Raw genomic sequence first — 13,923 nt, 5'->3', positions numbered from 1 at the left:
ATTATTATTATTATTATTATTATTATTATTATTATTATTAAAAGCACGTCAAGAGCCTTCCAACAAGCCTTCCCTCCTTCCTGACTCACAGCCCTTTAGCCTAATGCTAAGGAAAGGGGGGGTGCCCTTGCCAGCAGCTGACACCCCAAGCTTCCCCTGAAGGGTCCTCCCCAATTCTCGCACCTCCGTCTTCGTCATCCCGAAAGAATTCCTCGCTGTCGTTGGCTGAATGGGATTTCTTCATCTCTGCAATTCGATTTCGGGTCACTTTCCTCTTGAGAGATGGGGAGAAAAAGGAAGGGCGGCTGTTGCGTTCTGGAGTTGGAGGGGTGCTGAAGGACGTGACCTAAGAAGGGGAGAGAAACAGCAACAGGTGAGAAGCCACTGAGATGTATACTGATTGTCTTTGGTGGTGCTTTGATGGTCAGAGCCAGGGTGGCACAGCGGTTAGAATGCAGCACTGCAGGCTTATTCTGCCGACTGCCGGCAGTTCGATTCTGACTGGCTCAAGGTTGACTCAGCCTTCCATCCTTCCGAGGTCAGTAAAATGAGGACCCAGGTTGTTGGGGGCAAAATGCTGGCTCTCTAAAGCACTACGAAGTCGTATATAAGTCTAAGTGCTCTTGCTACTCAGTACAGGTAGTCCTCAACTTACAACAGTTCATTTAATGACCGCTCAGTTATAACGGCATTGGAAAAAGTGACGTATGACCATGTTTCACACTTATGACCACTGCAGCATCCCCATGATCACGTGATCAAAATTCAGATGCTTCGCAAATGACTCATATTTATGACGGCTGCAATGTCCCGGAGTCATGTGCCCTTCCGACAAGCAAAGTCAATGGTGACAACCCTGTTACTATCATGTTTCCCAAAAGTAAGGCCTACACCAACAATAAACCCTAGCTTGATATTTTGGGGGTGGGTGGGCCTAATATAAGACCTATCCCCAAAATAAGCCCTAGTTTGGGGGCGAGGCACACCTAAAAATCAAGCTATGGAGGGAGTGGGGGGGTGGAGCTGCCCCCAACCCGCACACACTTACCTTGCAACCAGGCCTCTCCTTGCCGGCCCACTACTTCTTATGAGGCTTCTTCTGCAGCCAGGCCTGCATTTCTCAGTCCCAGGGCTTTCCAGAAGGCCTGTGCAGCCAAGAACCGAGCTATGGATTCAAGCAACCGAGCACCAAGCTATGGATTGAATCCATAGCTCAATACTTGGCTGCTTAGGCCTTCTGGAAAGGCCTGACTATAAAATGCAGGCTCGAATGCAGCTGCAGAACCTCGACCCTAGAAGAAGTGGACCAGTTGGGTGCAGCTGTCGGTGCCAGAGGCAAGATAAGGTCTACCCCGAAAATAAGACCTGGTGCCTCTTTTGGAGGGGGGGAAAGACCCGGTCTTATTTTTGGGGAAACATGGTAATTTAACAACTGCAGTGATTCACTTAACAACTGTGGCAAGGAAGGTCATAAAATGGGACAAAACTCTCTTAACAAACATCTCGCTTAGCAACAGAAATTTTGGGCTCAATTCTGGTCGTAAGTCAAGGACTAGTTGTATTGCCTTCTAACTGCAGACCAGTGGATAAAAAAATCCAACTCATTTTTGTTGTTATTATTATTGATTTATTTGAATGCTTCTATGACTCAAGATGACTTACATAGCCCATTGGGGGGGGCTCAGCAAGCGTACATAAACCAACTTTCATCTGACTCTGTTTGACAAGGTTACCTAAAATATTCAGGTGTTTAACTCAGAAATGACCAATTGGCTGTCCATCAGCCCTAGTTGACTCTTAGAGGCTTTCTCAGCTGTCGTAGTAGAACTGAACAGCATGCTGAAATTTTCGCTCATAAAATCAAGCCATCGGCTTCCACTATTCTGAAAAACAGCTTTTAATATTCCTCTTGCACTGGATTTTAATCTGATGCTCTGCTCAAGGCCAACCAAAATTGCCACAAATGGGAAAAACATTTGTGACACAATATGGTGCACTATCTCTAATAACGTACTTTATTCTTTCAAGTGGCTCGTGAAAGGAGAAAAAAAAGAATGTCATTAACAAAGTTAACTTACTCGCTCATGCAGCGGTGAGCCTGGGTTTGAATCTTCTTCTGTGCCATAAGGAGACGTGTCACCCGTGGAAACGCGACCCACTGCCATTTCCGCATGTCCTTTGGCCTGAGGCCCCTTCATACGCACAAACTCCATATTATTGTATTTATAAAAACCAAAGGACATCCTCTGGGCCATTTTGGCTGCCACGCTCACCTGCAAAGGGTAGTCGGAATTCAAGCCACTACATCATTGACTCGAATTTCATAGACCTCTTTTAATTCAATTTTCTCCGAGTAGGGCATTGGATCTGCCTTGGTTACTGTTACGGGAGTTCATGTCCTAAAGAAAGGTACGATCAACTCTCCAACAGCGATCAGCAAATTTGCCCACATTCAATCATCATCCTTGTGGGCTTTCTTGCTTGGACTTACCACTGCTCTCTAATTGTGGCAAGGCTCCAAAAAGTAAAGGTTAAGAGAACTTTAATTCTGGACTGTGCCATCTGTGCTACGGAAAGTTACCCTGCTCTGACCTGGTATTTAGCGTCTATATAACAAATCTGTTTTCTCCCCTCTTGATCAATGGAGGAATCACTGTCTTGTTGAAACAGGTGAAATGATCTGAGGAGTAATGGAGAACAGCAAGGTCCTTCTTTTCCTGTTGTTATTAAAAGTAGGCTTCCAACTCCTGCTCTACTCACAGGCAAGAAAGCCTTTCTGGTTGGCCCCATGTTATTTGTCTCACAGACCACCTCACCGTCTGAAGGACACTCACCCTATTATCATAGACCTTCTTGAGGGCCTCGTAGCGGATGGATCCCTGGAAAATAACACCTTGGAAAGTGTTGCTTTTGTCACTGGCCACCAGCTCCACGCAAACCATCTCGCCTTCTCCTACTGTCATGTCACTAAATACCTAACGAGACATCCAAATAAATCAAAGGAAAAAATAAATAGTGGTAGAGAAACTCAAGGCCATTTGTCATTGCCTATGGCTAAGTCACAAATGAAAAACTGAGATTTAACAGCACAGCAGGAGTCTATTACCAGGAAACCAAATTCTCAGTAAAAAAAAAGTCTGGGGGCACTGAAACGTCTGACCATTTCTAAAAAGTAGTTTTATTAGTTATACACACCCCTAAGCCCCAATGTTAGGACGCTGAGCTTGTCGATCAGAAGATCAGCAGTTTGGCGGGTCGAATCCCGAGTGCCGCGTAACAGAGTGAGCGCCTGTTACTCGTCCCAGCTTCTGCCAGCCTAGCAGTTCGAAAGCATGTAAAAAATGCAAGTAGAAAAATAGGGACCACTATGGTGGGAAGGTAACAGCGTTCCATGTGCCTTTGGCGTCTAGTCATGCCGGCCACATGACCACGGAGACATCCTCGGACAAGCGCTGGCTCTTCGGCTTTGAAACGGAGATGAGCACTGGCCCCTAGAGTTGGAAACGACTAGCATGCACGTGCGGGGGAACCTTTACCTTTACCTTTTTAAACCACCAAGATTATTTACTGTAGATCAATGATTCTCAACCTTGGTAATTTTAAGATGAGTGGATTTTAACTCCCAGCTATGCTATCTGAGGAATTTTGGGAGTTGAAGTCCACATACCTTAAAACTATCAGGGCTGAGAAACACTGATTTAGATAAGTGAAACAGTATGAAAAAAAACAAATTCAGAATCAGAATTAATACAGTACTAGGAATAGAAAGGATATTTAACGTATCTTAAACATCATTTTTCCAAGCCTCTAAAACCAGTAGAGTTTCATGATGCAGCCCAAAAATGTAGGGGATTTTTGAAAATTAGGCTTTTAGTTAATATTCCATCAAACTGCAAGTGATTTAATACCTTTATGTATCAATGTTTTCTGTCAATTTAAAGGGATAAATTTAAATTCTAAGCAAACAGAGCTATGGATGTATGACTTAAGGTAAAGGTAAAGGTTCCCCCGCACATGCGTGCTAGTCGTTTCCAACTCTAGGGGCCGGTGCTCATCTCCGTTTCAAAGCCGAAGAGCCAGCGCTTGTCCGAGGACGTCTCTGTGGTCATGTGGCCGGCATGACTAGACGCCAAAGGCGCACGGAACACTGTTACCTTCCCCCCGTAGTGCTCCCTATTTTTCTACTTGCATTTTTACGTCCTTTCGAACTGCTAGGTTGGCAGAAGCTGGGACGAGTAACAGGCGCTCACTCTGTTACGCGGCACTCGGCATTCGATCCGCCAAACTGCCGACCTTCTGATCGACAAGCTCAGCGTCCTAACCCACTGAGCCACCGCGTCCCTCCATGTATGACTTAAACAACACTAATTGCACCATTTTAAAAAAAATATTTAATTATTGTCATTCTGCAAATGCAGAAAAAAGAAAATAGCAGAAAAAAGAAAAAGGACCTTTAAAAATATGTTGTAAAATTTCAAAGTAATTTATACAATGGTATATTAAAATACTGCATATAAAAATACTTTATATCAGTCTGAAGCTTTAAGTGAATACCAATGTTAGATCAGTGGGTTAGGATGCTGAGCTTGTCGATCAGAAGGTCGGCAGTTTGGTGGGTCGAATCCCGAGTGCCGCATAGCAGAGTGAGCGCCTGTTACTCGTCCCAGCTTCTGCCAACCTAGCAGTTCGAAAGCACGTAAAAATACAAGTAGAAAAATAGGGACCACTACGGTAGGAAGGTAACAGCGTTCCGTGCGCCTTTGGCATCTAGTCATGCCGGCCACATGACCACGGAGACGTCCTCAGAGAAGCGTTGGCTCTTCGGCTTTGAAACGGAGATGAGCACCGGCCCCTAGAGTCGGAAACGACTAGCACGCATGTGCGGGGGAGCCTTTACCTTTTACTTTGTTAGATTACAACAGCATAACTAACAACTGTTGCCAATATAACTCAAGTCATAAGCTATAAACCGAGATAAAGACGTTGCAGTAATATTTTGTAAACTGGAAAATTTGATATGTTGTAGAAATCATGAAAAATTGAGTTTCACTATCTTACGTTAGGGGAAAAACAACAGTCATTGGATGTATTATAAATCCATTTATAAAATGGGATTCCAAAAATGTCCACCTTCAGTTAATCTCTGTATCAGATTTATTTTATTATATATGAAATTAATTTGTACGATTACACATAGTCCCAAAACCTCTACATTCTTCCACATAAGGGACCTATTGTGAGAGAGGACCTACCTCTTCAAAGTTGTCAATCATAAAAAATATATTTGGATAGCTAATCTTCGATTCCTCACCCTTGCTGTCCATGGGGTGTTTACTTGGAGATGCAAAGATTTGCTGGAAAAGACCATTTGGAAAATATGATATAGCTTACAATATATATATATATATATATGCCCTCACACTGCAGATGTGGTTATGCTCTGTTCAGTTTGGGGAGGTTATCCTGCAGATTGATAGGCAGACGGAATCCTGAACCTTTTCCCTTAATTTCTTTTGGTCACTGTGTTGACTTGGGAACAGTATGAAGGGTCTGGCTTGAGAAAGTGGGAAGCAAAAGAAGAGGGATTGCCTCTTAATTTGAGGAATGTGTGTTGACAGACTGAATCTTACTAAGCCATTTGAAATTCTCCTCAAGTCTATTCTGGGGTTACGTCTGGGGCTATCACTGATTAAAACTACTTGAGCTACGTAAGAAAAGCATAATATAAGTAAGTTCATGGGGGAGGGGGTGGGAAAATGGGGCAAAGGATGAAGCCAAAAGGAGGAGACACCGTCAAACCTTCCCAAATTGCAGAGTTGCTCACCTGGGTTTTTTTTTTATGGATGTGAATATCCCCTCCATCTGAACGAGTACATACCGCACAGGTCACTACATAATCCAGCTGAAAGAAAATCAAAGTATTTGTAATGAAACACCCGTCAGATATCAGATTTCTCATTAGGTTTCCCTTTGTGTACATGTCCAGATCCCCAATAGAAAATATGAGACCCTTCAGTTTTCATTTAATGAAAAGCTACTTCACAATGGAAGTCACGATACTTTCTTCCCATGTTTCATGTTCAATTGCAACTAAAGGTCAGTGCGATCCTACAGGTCACCTGCTGCTCCATCTAGATTTTCCATAGCTCTTGCCCCTTCTTGGATCTATGACCTCTTATCTTTCCATCATTCCTCCTTCCAACCTTCTTTTCCTAATCTGTGCGCGTGTAAAGGGAGGGCCTTCTCAGGGTACCGCCGGTTAAGGAATGCCGGCGGGTTATTCCCAGGGGAAGGGCGTTCTCTGTGGGCGCGCCGGCCCTATGGAACCAACTTCCCACGGAACTCAGGACTGCCCCCAACCTTCGCTCATTTCGCCAGGACTTGAAAACCTGGTTCTTCGAGCTGTTTGGCCCAGACTGAGGGGTTTTAACTAATTTAATTTAATTGGATTTTAGTTTAACTTCAGGGAGTGTAATTCAATCATAGTTTTAACTGATTTTAATTTGTATGTTGTGTATTTTAATTTTCCCTGTAAACCGCCCTGAGTCCTACGGGAATAGGGCGGTATATAAATTTAAATAATAAACAAAATAAATAAATAAATAAAACTTTCTCAAATTTCAGGGTTTTTCTCTCTCCTTTGGCTCAGCCTATTCCTTTTGTCCTGCATCCATCTGAGCACTGCATAGTTCAGTTGCTGAATGGGAAGCGAATCCTTCTTCCTGCTCTATTGCTCAGCAAAGCACCAAGAGAAATCCCAGCCACCCCTACTCATCAAATTATTTAGGCCAGTGTTTCTCAACCTTGGCAACTTTAAGATGTGTGGACCTTAACTCCCAGATGTGTGGACTTCAACTACCAATTCCCTCCCCCTGGGGAATTCTGGGTGTTGAGTTCCACACATCTTCATAGAATCCTACAACCATAGGGACTGGTTGTATGATTGGAGGCTGGAATCCTTATTTCATCATGGAAAAATGGTTGTCCAATCTTTTCTGGAAAATATCCAGAGATAGAGCACCCATAACTCTGGGAGGCAAGCTGTTCCATTGATTAATTGTTCTCGCTGTCAGGAAATTCCTCTTTATTTCCAGGTTGAGGCTGCTGAGTTTCCATCTGTTGCTTTTTATCCCACCCTTGGGTGCTTTGGAAAATAAGTCAACCACCTCTTCTTTGTGACAGCCCTTCAAATATTGGAAGACTGCTATCAGGTATTCCCCTAAGCTTTCTCTTAATTAGGCATCTTTAAGTTGTCAAGGGACGCAGTGGCTCAGTGGGCTAGGACGCTGAGCTTGTCGATCAGAAGGTCGGCAGTTTGGCGGGTCAAATCCTGAGTGCCGCGTAGCAGAGTGAGCGCCTGTTACTCGTCCCAGCTTCTGCCAACCTAGCAGTTCGAAAGCACGTAAAAATGCAAGTAGAAAAATAGGGACCACTATGGTGGGAAGGTAACAGCATTCCGTGCGCCTTTGGCGTCTAGTCATGCCGGCCACATGACCACGGAGACGTCCTCGGACAAGCGCTGGCTCTTCGGCTTTGAAACGGAGATGAGCACCGGCCTCTAGAGTCGGAAACGACTAGCACGCATGTGCGGGGGAACCTTTAAGTTGTCAAGGTTGAGAAACACTGCTTTAGGCCATTACAATGTGGCTTCTAGATGAGAGTAGAGCATAAAAAGAAGATTCCTTTAGAGCAGGCAAAAGACAAGAAAAACTTTAAAGTTATGGAAGACTGATTCCACGGAGGCCAGCAGATTCAACACTTGCTAATTTAATTGGTTAGTTGTCTTTCATCTTAATTCTGCAAACAGTTATTTTCCTGAGATATTAAGAGACCAAGGAACGGGACAGTTTAAATTATATCAACATTCTTTGAAGAAAAGAATACGCTTAAACTCTTCCCTAGGAAAATACCACACCATTGCTGAGCAACCTTATAAATAAGTAATCCCTCAAAGGTGGAATAGAAATCTAACAAAGTGACATAAACTTTTGCCCTATAAAATAAAAATATCTTTTCAAATTTAAACTGAAGGGCTGCTGATTAATAATCCCTGGAGCTGGGACTAGACAAAGGAGAGGAAAAAATTAAGAGGTAGGGGCAACATTAAACGCTTCTTGCATCCTCCCCACAAGCAAAGTTCCAAATATTCTGGTCCTGTCCACTTTGGTTTCTAGACGTCAGAATCGTCCGAAGGGTTTGCTCACTTTTGTCCCCTACCCAATACACTGAAATACTTTAGAAGCTTTCAGAAAAAAAACAACAGAGATTTATTTATGCTGTTGGCTTATTGCAAGAATTTGTTTCCAGCGTTTCCGTTTCAAGAACAGAACACTCAAGGTAAATGAAATCACCAATTAAAATCCAATCTGAAACAACAATATAACAGGTTTTGGGTGTTGTTTTTTTTAAGAAAAGCCAACTGCAAGGCAACTTTCTATAAATCATTACAACCCCTGGAAATGAAACAAAACCACAAAGGAACGTGTGATGTCTGGCACTTTGATTCATAACAATAAAGCTAATTTAAGACTGGCAATTAAAAAAAAGCAGTCTAGTTTTTGTTTTTTTGCTTCTTCACTCCAGTACCCCACTCCAAGTGGCTTGCCTTGTCCGGGAGGCACTCACCAAGCAGATAATGAACACCACCATAGTATCCTTATCCATTCTGCACTGCTATAGGATCATCGGCCTGCATGTAGTCTCTTTAGTCAAGCTGAAACTGCTGAGGAACGGATAGCCTTACTACCGGTTTTAAAGAGATGGGAAGTCTGGAAATGACCAACTGATTGGTAGGTGGTGCAGATTTAAGCCAAGGTGCCTTTTTTTAAAAAAAATTCTCAAATACCCCACAAATTGCAGGCATCCCCTCTCCTAGTGGCAGCAAGCTTTGGAGAAGAGAAAGACTGGGGTCACCTTCTGCAGTATAAGGTTCAAGTAGACGCTCTCCTCCCAATCAATATCAGGATCTCCCAAACCTGGAAGTTTCTTGGAATCTCTGCGATATACTTCAACTTCAACCTGCTAAAAGAAAACCCAACAGTGCAGGTTAAGAATCCCACTTTAACTGGAAAGCTAGTATTTGGGGGGGGGTGGTCAGGAGTTTCGTTAAGGAAGGACAGTGATTAGCTGACAAGATCAAGTCAAACGTGGATGGTACCTGAATCTGACCAACTTCTCCATTTTCACCCCCTTTCCCAAACATTCAGGTTAATCTGAAGCAGGAAAGGGGCTCCCATTGTTACTTTTCAAACAAATAGCCCTTAACAAAAGCTACTTTCCCTACGGGAGAGTTTCAGCAATGTAGTGTCTTAACCTCTTTCTTCCATTTAATATTTTTACTCTTTTTGCCTCTTCTGTCAGGTTATTGTTATGCTGTATGTCCTTTATTACATATTGACCCTGCTATCACTTGTGAGATATCTACACGACACCCTACTTCTAGGGTGTGGCTTAAAATGTCCACCAAGAAATTATGATAGATTGGTAATATGTTGATTTCTACAGTCAAGAACTAATCTTGGCTAGTCTTGAAAACAGCTAAACAAGCTTAGGAAAAGTTGGTATTTTCCATTTAATATCTCTCTCTCTCTCTCTTTTTTTTTTTTAGGGTCAGCAGGTTGGAAATTAGTGATCACGGTGGTATCTTTGAGCTTTTAATTATGATTTTGTCAGATCACAAAAATAGCTACCCAAGATTAGCCCATGCTAAGTAAATCAGGAAAGTATCTTGGAAAAACGCAATAGCAAGGCACGTTGGTATTGCTGCGAAGAAACCTAAATATGCGGTCTGTAGAGTCTCCATGGGTCATGCTTGATTCCAGGAATTCTCTATCTTTTAACACTGACTGACTTTATTATTCGTAAAAAAAGAACTACGTATGTAAAAGTCCACTGAACATTGTAAAAAGATTCTTTCCGCTAGAACAATTAATCAGTGAAATAACCACCTTCCAGAAGTTGTGAATGGTCCAGCATTGGAAGTTTTAAGAAGAGACTGGACAACCATTTGTCTGAAACGGTATACAGTTTTCTGCCTGAGCAGGGGGTTGGATTAGAAGACCTCCAAGGTCCCTTCCAGCTTATTATTATTATTATTATTATTATTATTATTATTATTATTATTATTATTATTATTATTATTATTATTATATATAAAACTTTTATTCATAAAACACGAACCTCAGTCAACTGAACACTCAAATTGACTGGCACTAATGGTTGACACGGGTTGCTGCCGGCATCCTAGGTATCAACCAGGTATCTCCTTAAAATGTAAGATGATTTATTATTGTTGTTGTTGCTGCTGTTGTTATTATTATTATTATTGCAATCTTAGCAATTTTATGCTCAAGGGTGCTGTTAAAATACTTTTCCAGAAACGCTGGAATGTTCTGATATTACAGTACTTTGTCCTTGTTTGGAGCCCTGAGGTCAAATTGGTGTCCATTATTTCTTTTGTGCAAAGTTTGTCCCACTTGCCCTATGCAGAATCTAGAGACCCACTGCTGACATCCTACATTAATCTAGCTCACGGGTAGGCAACCTTGACTCTTTTATGACTCGTGGACTTCAACTCGCAGAATTCCTGAGCCAGCATGGCTCAGCTTGGAAACCTCACCCTTTTCTCTCAGCATGGCTGGCTCAGGAATTCTGGGAGTTGAAGTCCACGAGTCATAAAAGAGTCAAGGTTGCCTACCCCTGAGCTAGCTACTCCATCCATCTGATAAAGTTAGCTGCAGATCACCAAAGCTTATGTCTTCTAATAAGTTAGTTGGACAAGACAATACCAGGTTCCATCTGAAATATTTAGATTTTACCGGTAGTTATTTAAAGATTCTATAATTAGAGTTAGGGTCCAATTGTGTACCATCTAGAACAGGGGGTGGGGAACCTTGGCCAGCATGGCTGGCCCAGGAATTGTGGGAGTTGAAGTCCACAAGTCATAAAAGAGCCATGGTTCCCCAGCTCTGATTTAGAAGCTAGGCCAGTGGCTTTGCCTGGAACAATTTGATGGAATCCAGAACCAATCTAACTCTCCTTCCCCCAACCATCCCCCGCCTCAATATGGCAGAATTTCTGAATGGCTGTTGTGTGTCTCTGTCCTTCCAGAGTTACATCCTTCCATTTTTGTTTCCATACTTTGTTGGGTATGAAAACTGCTGACAAAAAGAGGCTTATATGCTTGTTCCTAGAAGATGCCCAGTCAGAGAAATTTCTGGGAAATTCAATGACTCCATCCTGTAACCCTCAGATGTTTTTCCACAAATTCTTCTTCCTTATATATATATGGTGTATATATAATACACCAAGAAAGGAAATAGCTGGTAGCGTGAAGCGTCATCCATTTTTCTCCCTACGGGGAGAGGAAAATATAGGGAAACCTCTTTATCGGTGATCCAGAGTTTATTTTAGAAGTAGCCACGTGGGAAAATGTAAATGTTCTCAGTGAAATGCAGCTTGAGTTTTCAAGATAGTGCCCAGAGCATACAGATGATGGTAATCTCTGGTGGACCTCATTTGACAGGCTGAACATATGTTTGTAAACGGTTTGGCTTTGAGTGTTTCATACTTTTTATGTAAGTCACCAGGAATTATTGAATTCTAATGGTACATAACTGAAAACAAACAACTAAAATAAATGGCGTTAGGTTTCAGCACTGTACTGAAAGAGCTGCAAATGATTCATTGGAAAGGGAAATACCTCTATTCACATGTCCCGCTATAACTTGGTTGATTTACAATTCCATTTGCAGTCATGCTGTTAAAAAGCGGCAGTTCCTTTTTTATTAGTTTGAATGCAGGAAGAAATGGATAAAATGTCATTTGTGATTCAGGTAAAATCAGGAGGGAAACAAAATGGCGGAGATGGCAATAGTCCATATACAGAGTAAAATATCTGCAGCGGAGGAGGAAAGGAAGAGCGCCTTAGCATTTGAAACGAAGATCTAGACCAGGGGTCTTCAAACTCGGCCCTTTTATGACTCATGGACTTCAACTCCCAGAATTCCTCAGCCAGGCACACTGGCTGAGGAATTCTGGGAGTTGAAGTCCATGAGTCATAAAAGGGCCGAGTTTGAAGACCTCTGATCTAGACGGAGGTAGGACAAACTATAAGAGGGTTGTTGAGGAATCCATAATCTGAAGATTAATGCATTCTCTCCTTTTTGGAAGAACAGTAATCTAGGGACAACCCCCATTTTTATCCTCACCGGTATCAATTCAGCAAACCATTATCCCCTAAAAGTTGAGAAGCTCACACCACTTACATCTTTCAATAAAGTGAAATGTTTTCTGAGGCTGAAAAAAAAAGTCTGGCACAGCCTTGCTCCTGTCTCAGAGTGAGTTTTTTTCCTTTCTACTTAAAAATCACAAGTGCACACCGCAGCCTTGAGCTGTAACCTCAGCTCTTTTTAGTTTTTGTTTGAAGAAAAATCTCAAAAATGCTTGGCAGGCAATTTTTACTGCTCCTCTTTTCTACACGATGGATATTACCAGAACCCGGGCAATTAGTGCTGTGCTAAGTCCTGTCTGCTTCAAACCACCTCTCTCTTCCATATATTTTATATTTATGTATACAGACTGAAGGGAAGATAAATATTTCAGGACAACTACATCGAGATGGAAAAAAGAGAGAGACAATTTGTTAGTACTTCCAAAAAAATGGCGATTGGATGTCATCTTTTATTTCAAATAATATGTATAATAACAGAGGGAGATCCATTTGATGATTTAAAAGCACGGAGATGGAAGGCGAATTGGCAAAGAAAGAGAGCTAGAATATGGCTGAAGAAAATTGGGGTTTTGATTTATCAGTGAAGATTAAAAGAGAATACCGGTATACTCAAATAGATAAGATGTATACGCTGAATACTAAATTTTGTTATGAACTGAGATGAAGAAAAATTTGATTATTTAGAACTTGGAATTATAAATATTAAAAGTTAAAATTGAATATTGATTTGTCTACAAAGATTGAATGTAAAAGTAATTAAGACATATATAAACTAAAAATCTATGGATAAATGTAATAAACATGTATTTACTTAGCTGATATAATAAGAATTGTAGTAGCCTAAATATGAGACAGTAAACATTAAGAGAAAAAGAAAGGAAGTATTTGATGTTGAAACAAGAGAAATTCTGATTACTAAGGTTAAGATATTTGGGAATTAATAGAAAATAAGAATGCTATATTGTATTATTAGATGATGTAAGATGGTGAGAAATAGAATATGTTTGAATAGATAAGATGTGTATCTTGAATATTACACTTTGTTATGAATTTGATAATGGGAATTTTGGTTACTCAAAATTTGGAAATTATAAACAACAAATGTTAAATTCAAATATTAACTAAAAATTGGGAAAACTAATTAGGACATTGATTGTCTATAAAGACTGAATATTAAAATAACTAAGATATGTATAAGCTAAAAATTATTGATAAATGTAAGCATGTTATTTTTACTTAATTGACCTAATAAGAATTGTATTAGTTTAAAAATGAGACAATAAATACTAAGGGGAAAAGAGAGGAAATATTTAATGTGGCATTTTGAGATTTGTATTCTGTACATCATTGAATTATCGGTTAACTCAGCCGCCACGTTGCTTTTCAAATACTTAAATGTAAAATTAGAAAATCAGTAAAACCTTTTTTTTTAAAAAAAGGGACACAGATACAGACCCCGCTGAGTCATTCCTATCATCGCATCATCTTATCATGGAATCATCCACATTCCATTACATCTCTACATAAACTGTTTAGCTGTTAAATTATTATCCTGACAATCCAGATTCATTATGTGAGCAACCCTGACCTAATTTATGCATGTAATAAGGTATGTTTCTCTTAATGGATTTTAGCAGAGAAATTAACTATTTACATGTTGTAGTAGTAGTCCTTGACTTATGACCACAATT

At 40.9% G+C, this 13,923-nt stretch overlaps 1 protein-coding gene across 5 annotated transcripts in view; it reads right to left on the bottom strand.

Moving 5' to 3' along the window:
* The window catches only part of KIAA0930, a 62,584-nt gene that overhangs the window by 6,366 nt on the left and 42,295 nt on the right, over nt 1-13,923 (bottom strand). For 2 of the 5 annotated variants that reach the window (XM_083366319.1, XM_083366321.1), the window contains exons 3-8: nt 8,914-9,021; nt 5,825-5,902; nt 5,253-5,354; nt 2,835-2,975; nt 2,079-2,273; nt 184-346 (exon numbers count right to left, since the gene is read on the bottom strand). In XM_083366319.1, coding sequence (XP_083222445.1) covers nt 184-346; nt 2,079-2,273; nt 2,835-2,975; nt 5,253-5,354; nt 5,825-5,902; nt 8,914-9,021 — 787 coding nt within the window. The remainder of the gene's footprint in view (nt 1-183; nt 347-2,078; nt 2,274-2,834; nt 2,976-5,252; nt 5,355-5,824; nt 5,903-8,913; nt 9,022-13,923) is intronic. The other 3 variants (XM_083366320.1, XM_083366322.1, XM_083366323.1) reach the window with 2 other exon arrangements.

Source organism: Vipera ursinii, assembly GCF_947247035.1.
Source record: "Vipera ursinii genome assembly, chromosome: 6".
NCBI lineage: Eukaryota > Metazoa > Chordata > Lepidosauria > Squamata > Viperidae > Vipera > Vipera ursinii.
The sequence above is the reverse complement of the archived record's forward strand: the minus strand, read 5'-3'. Positions and strand labels throughout refer to the sequence as shown.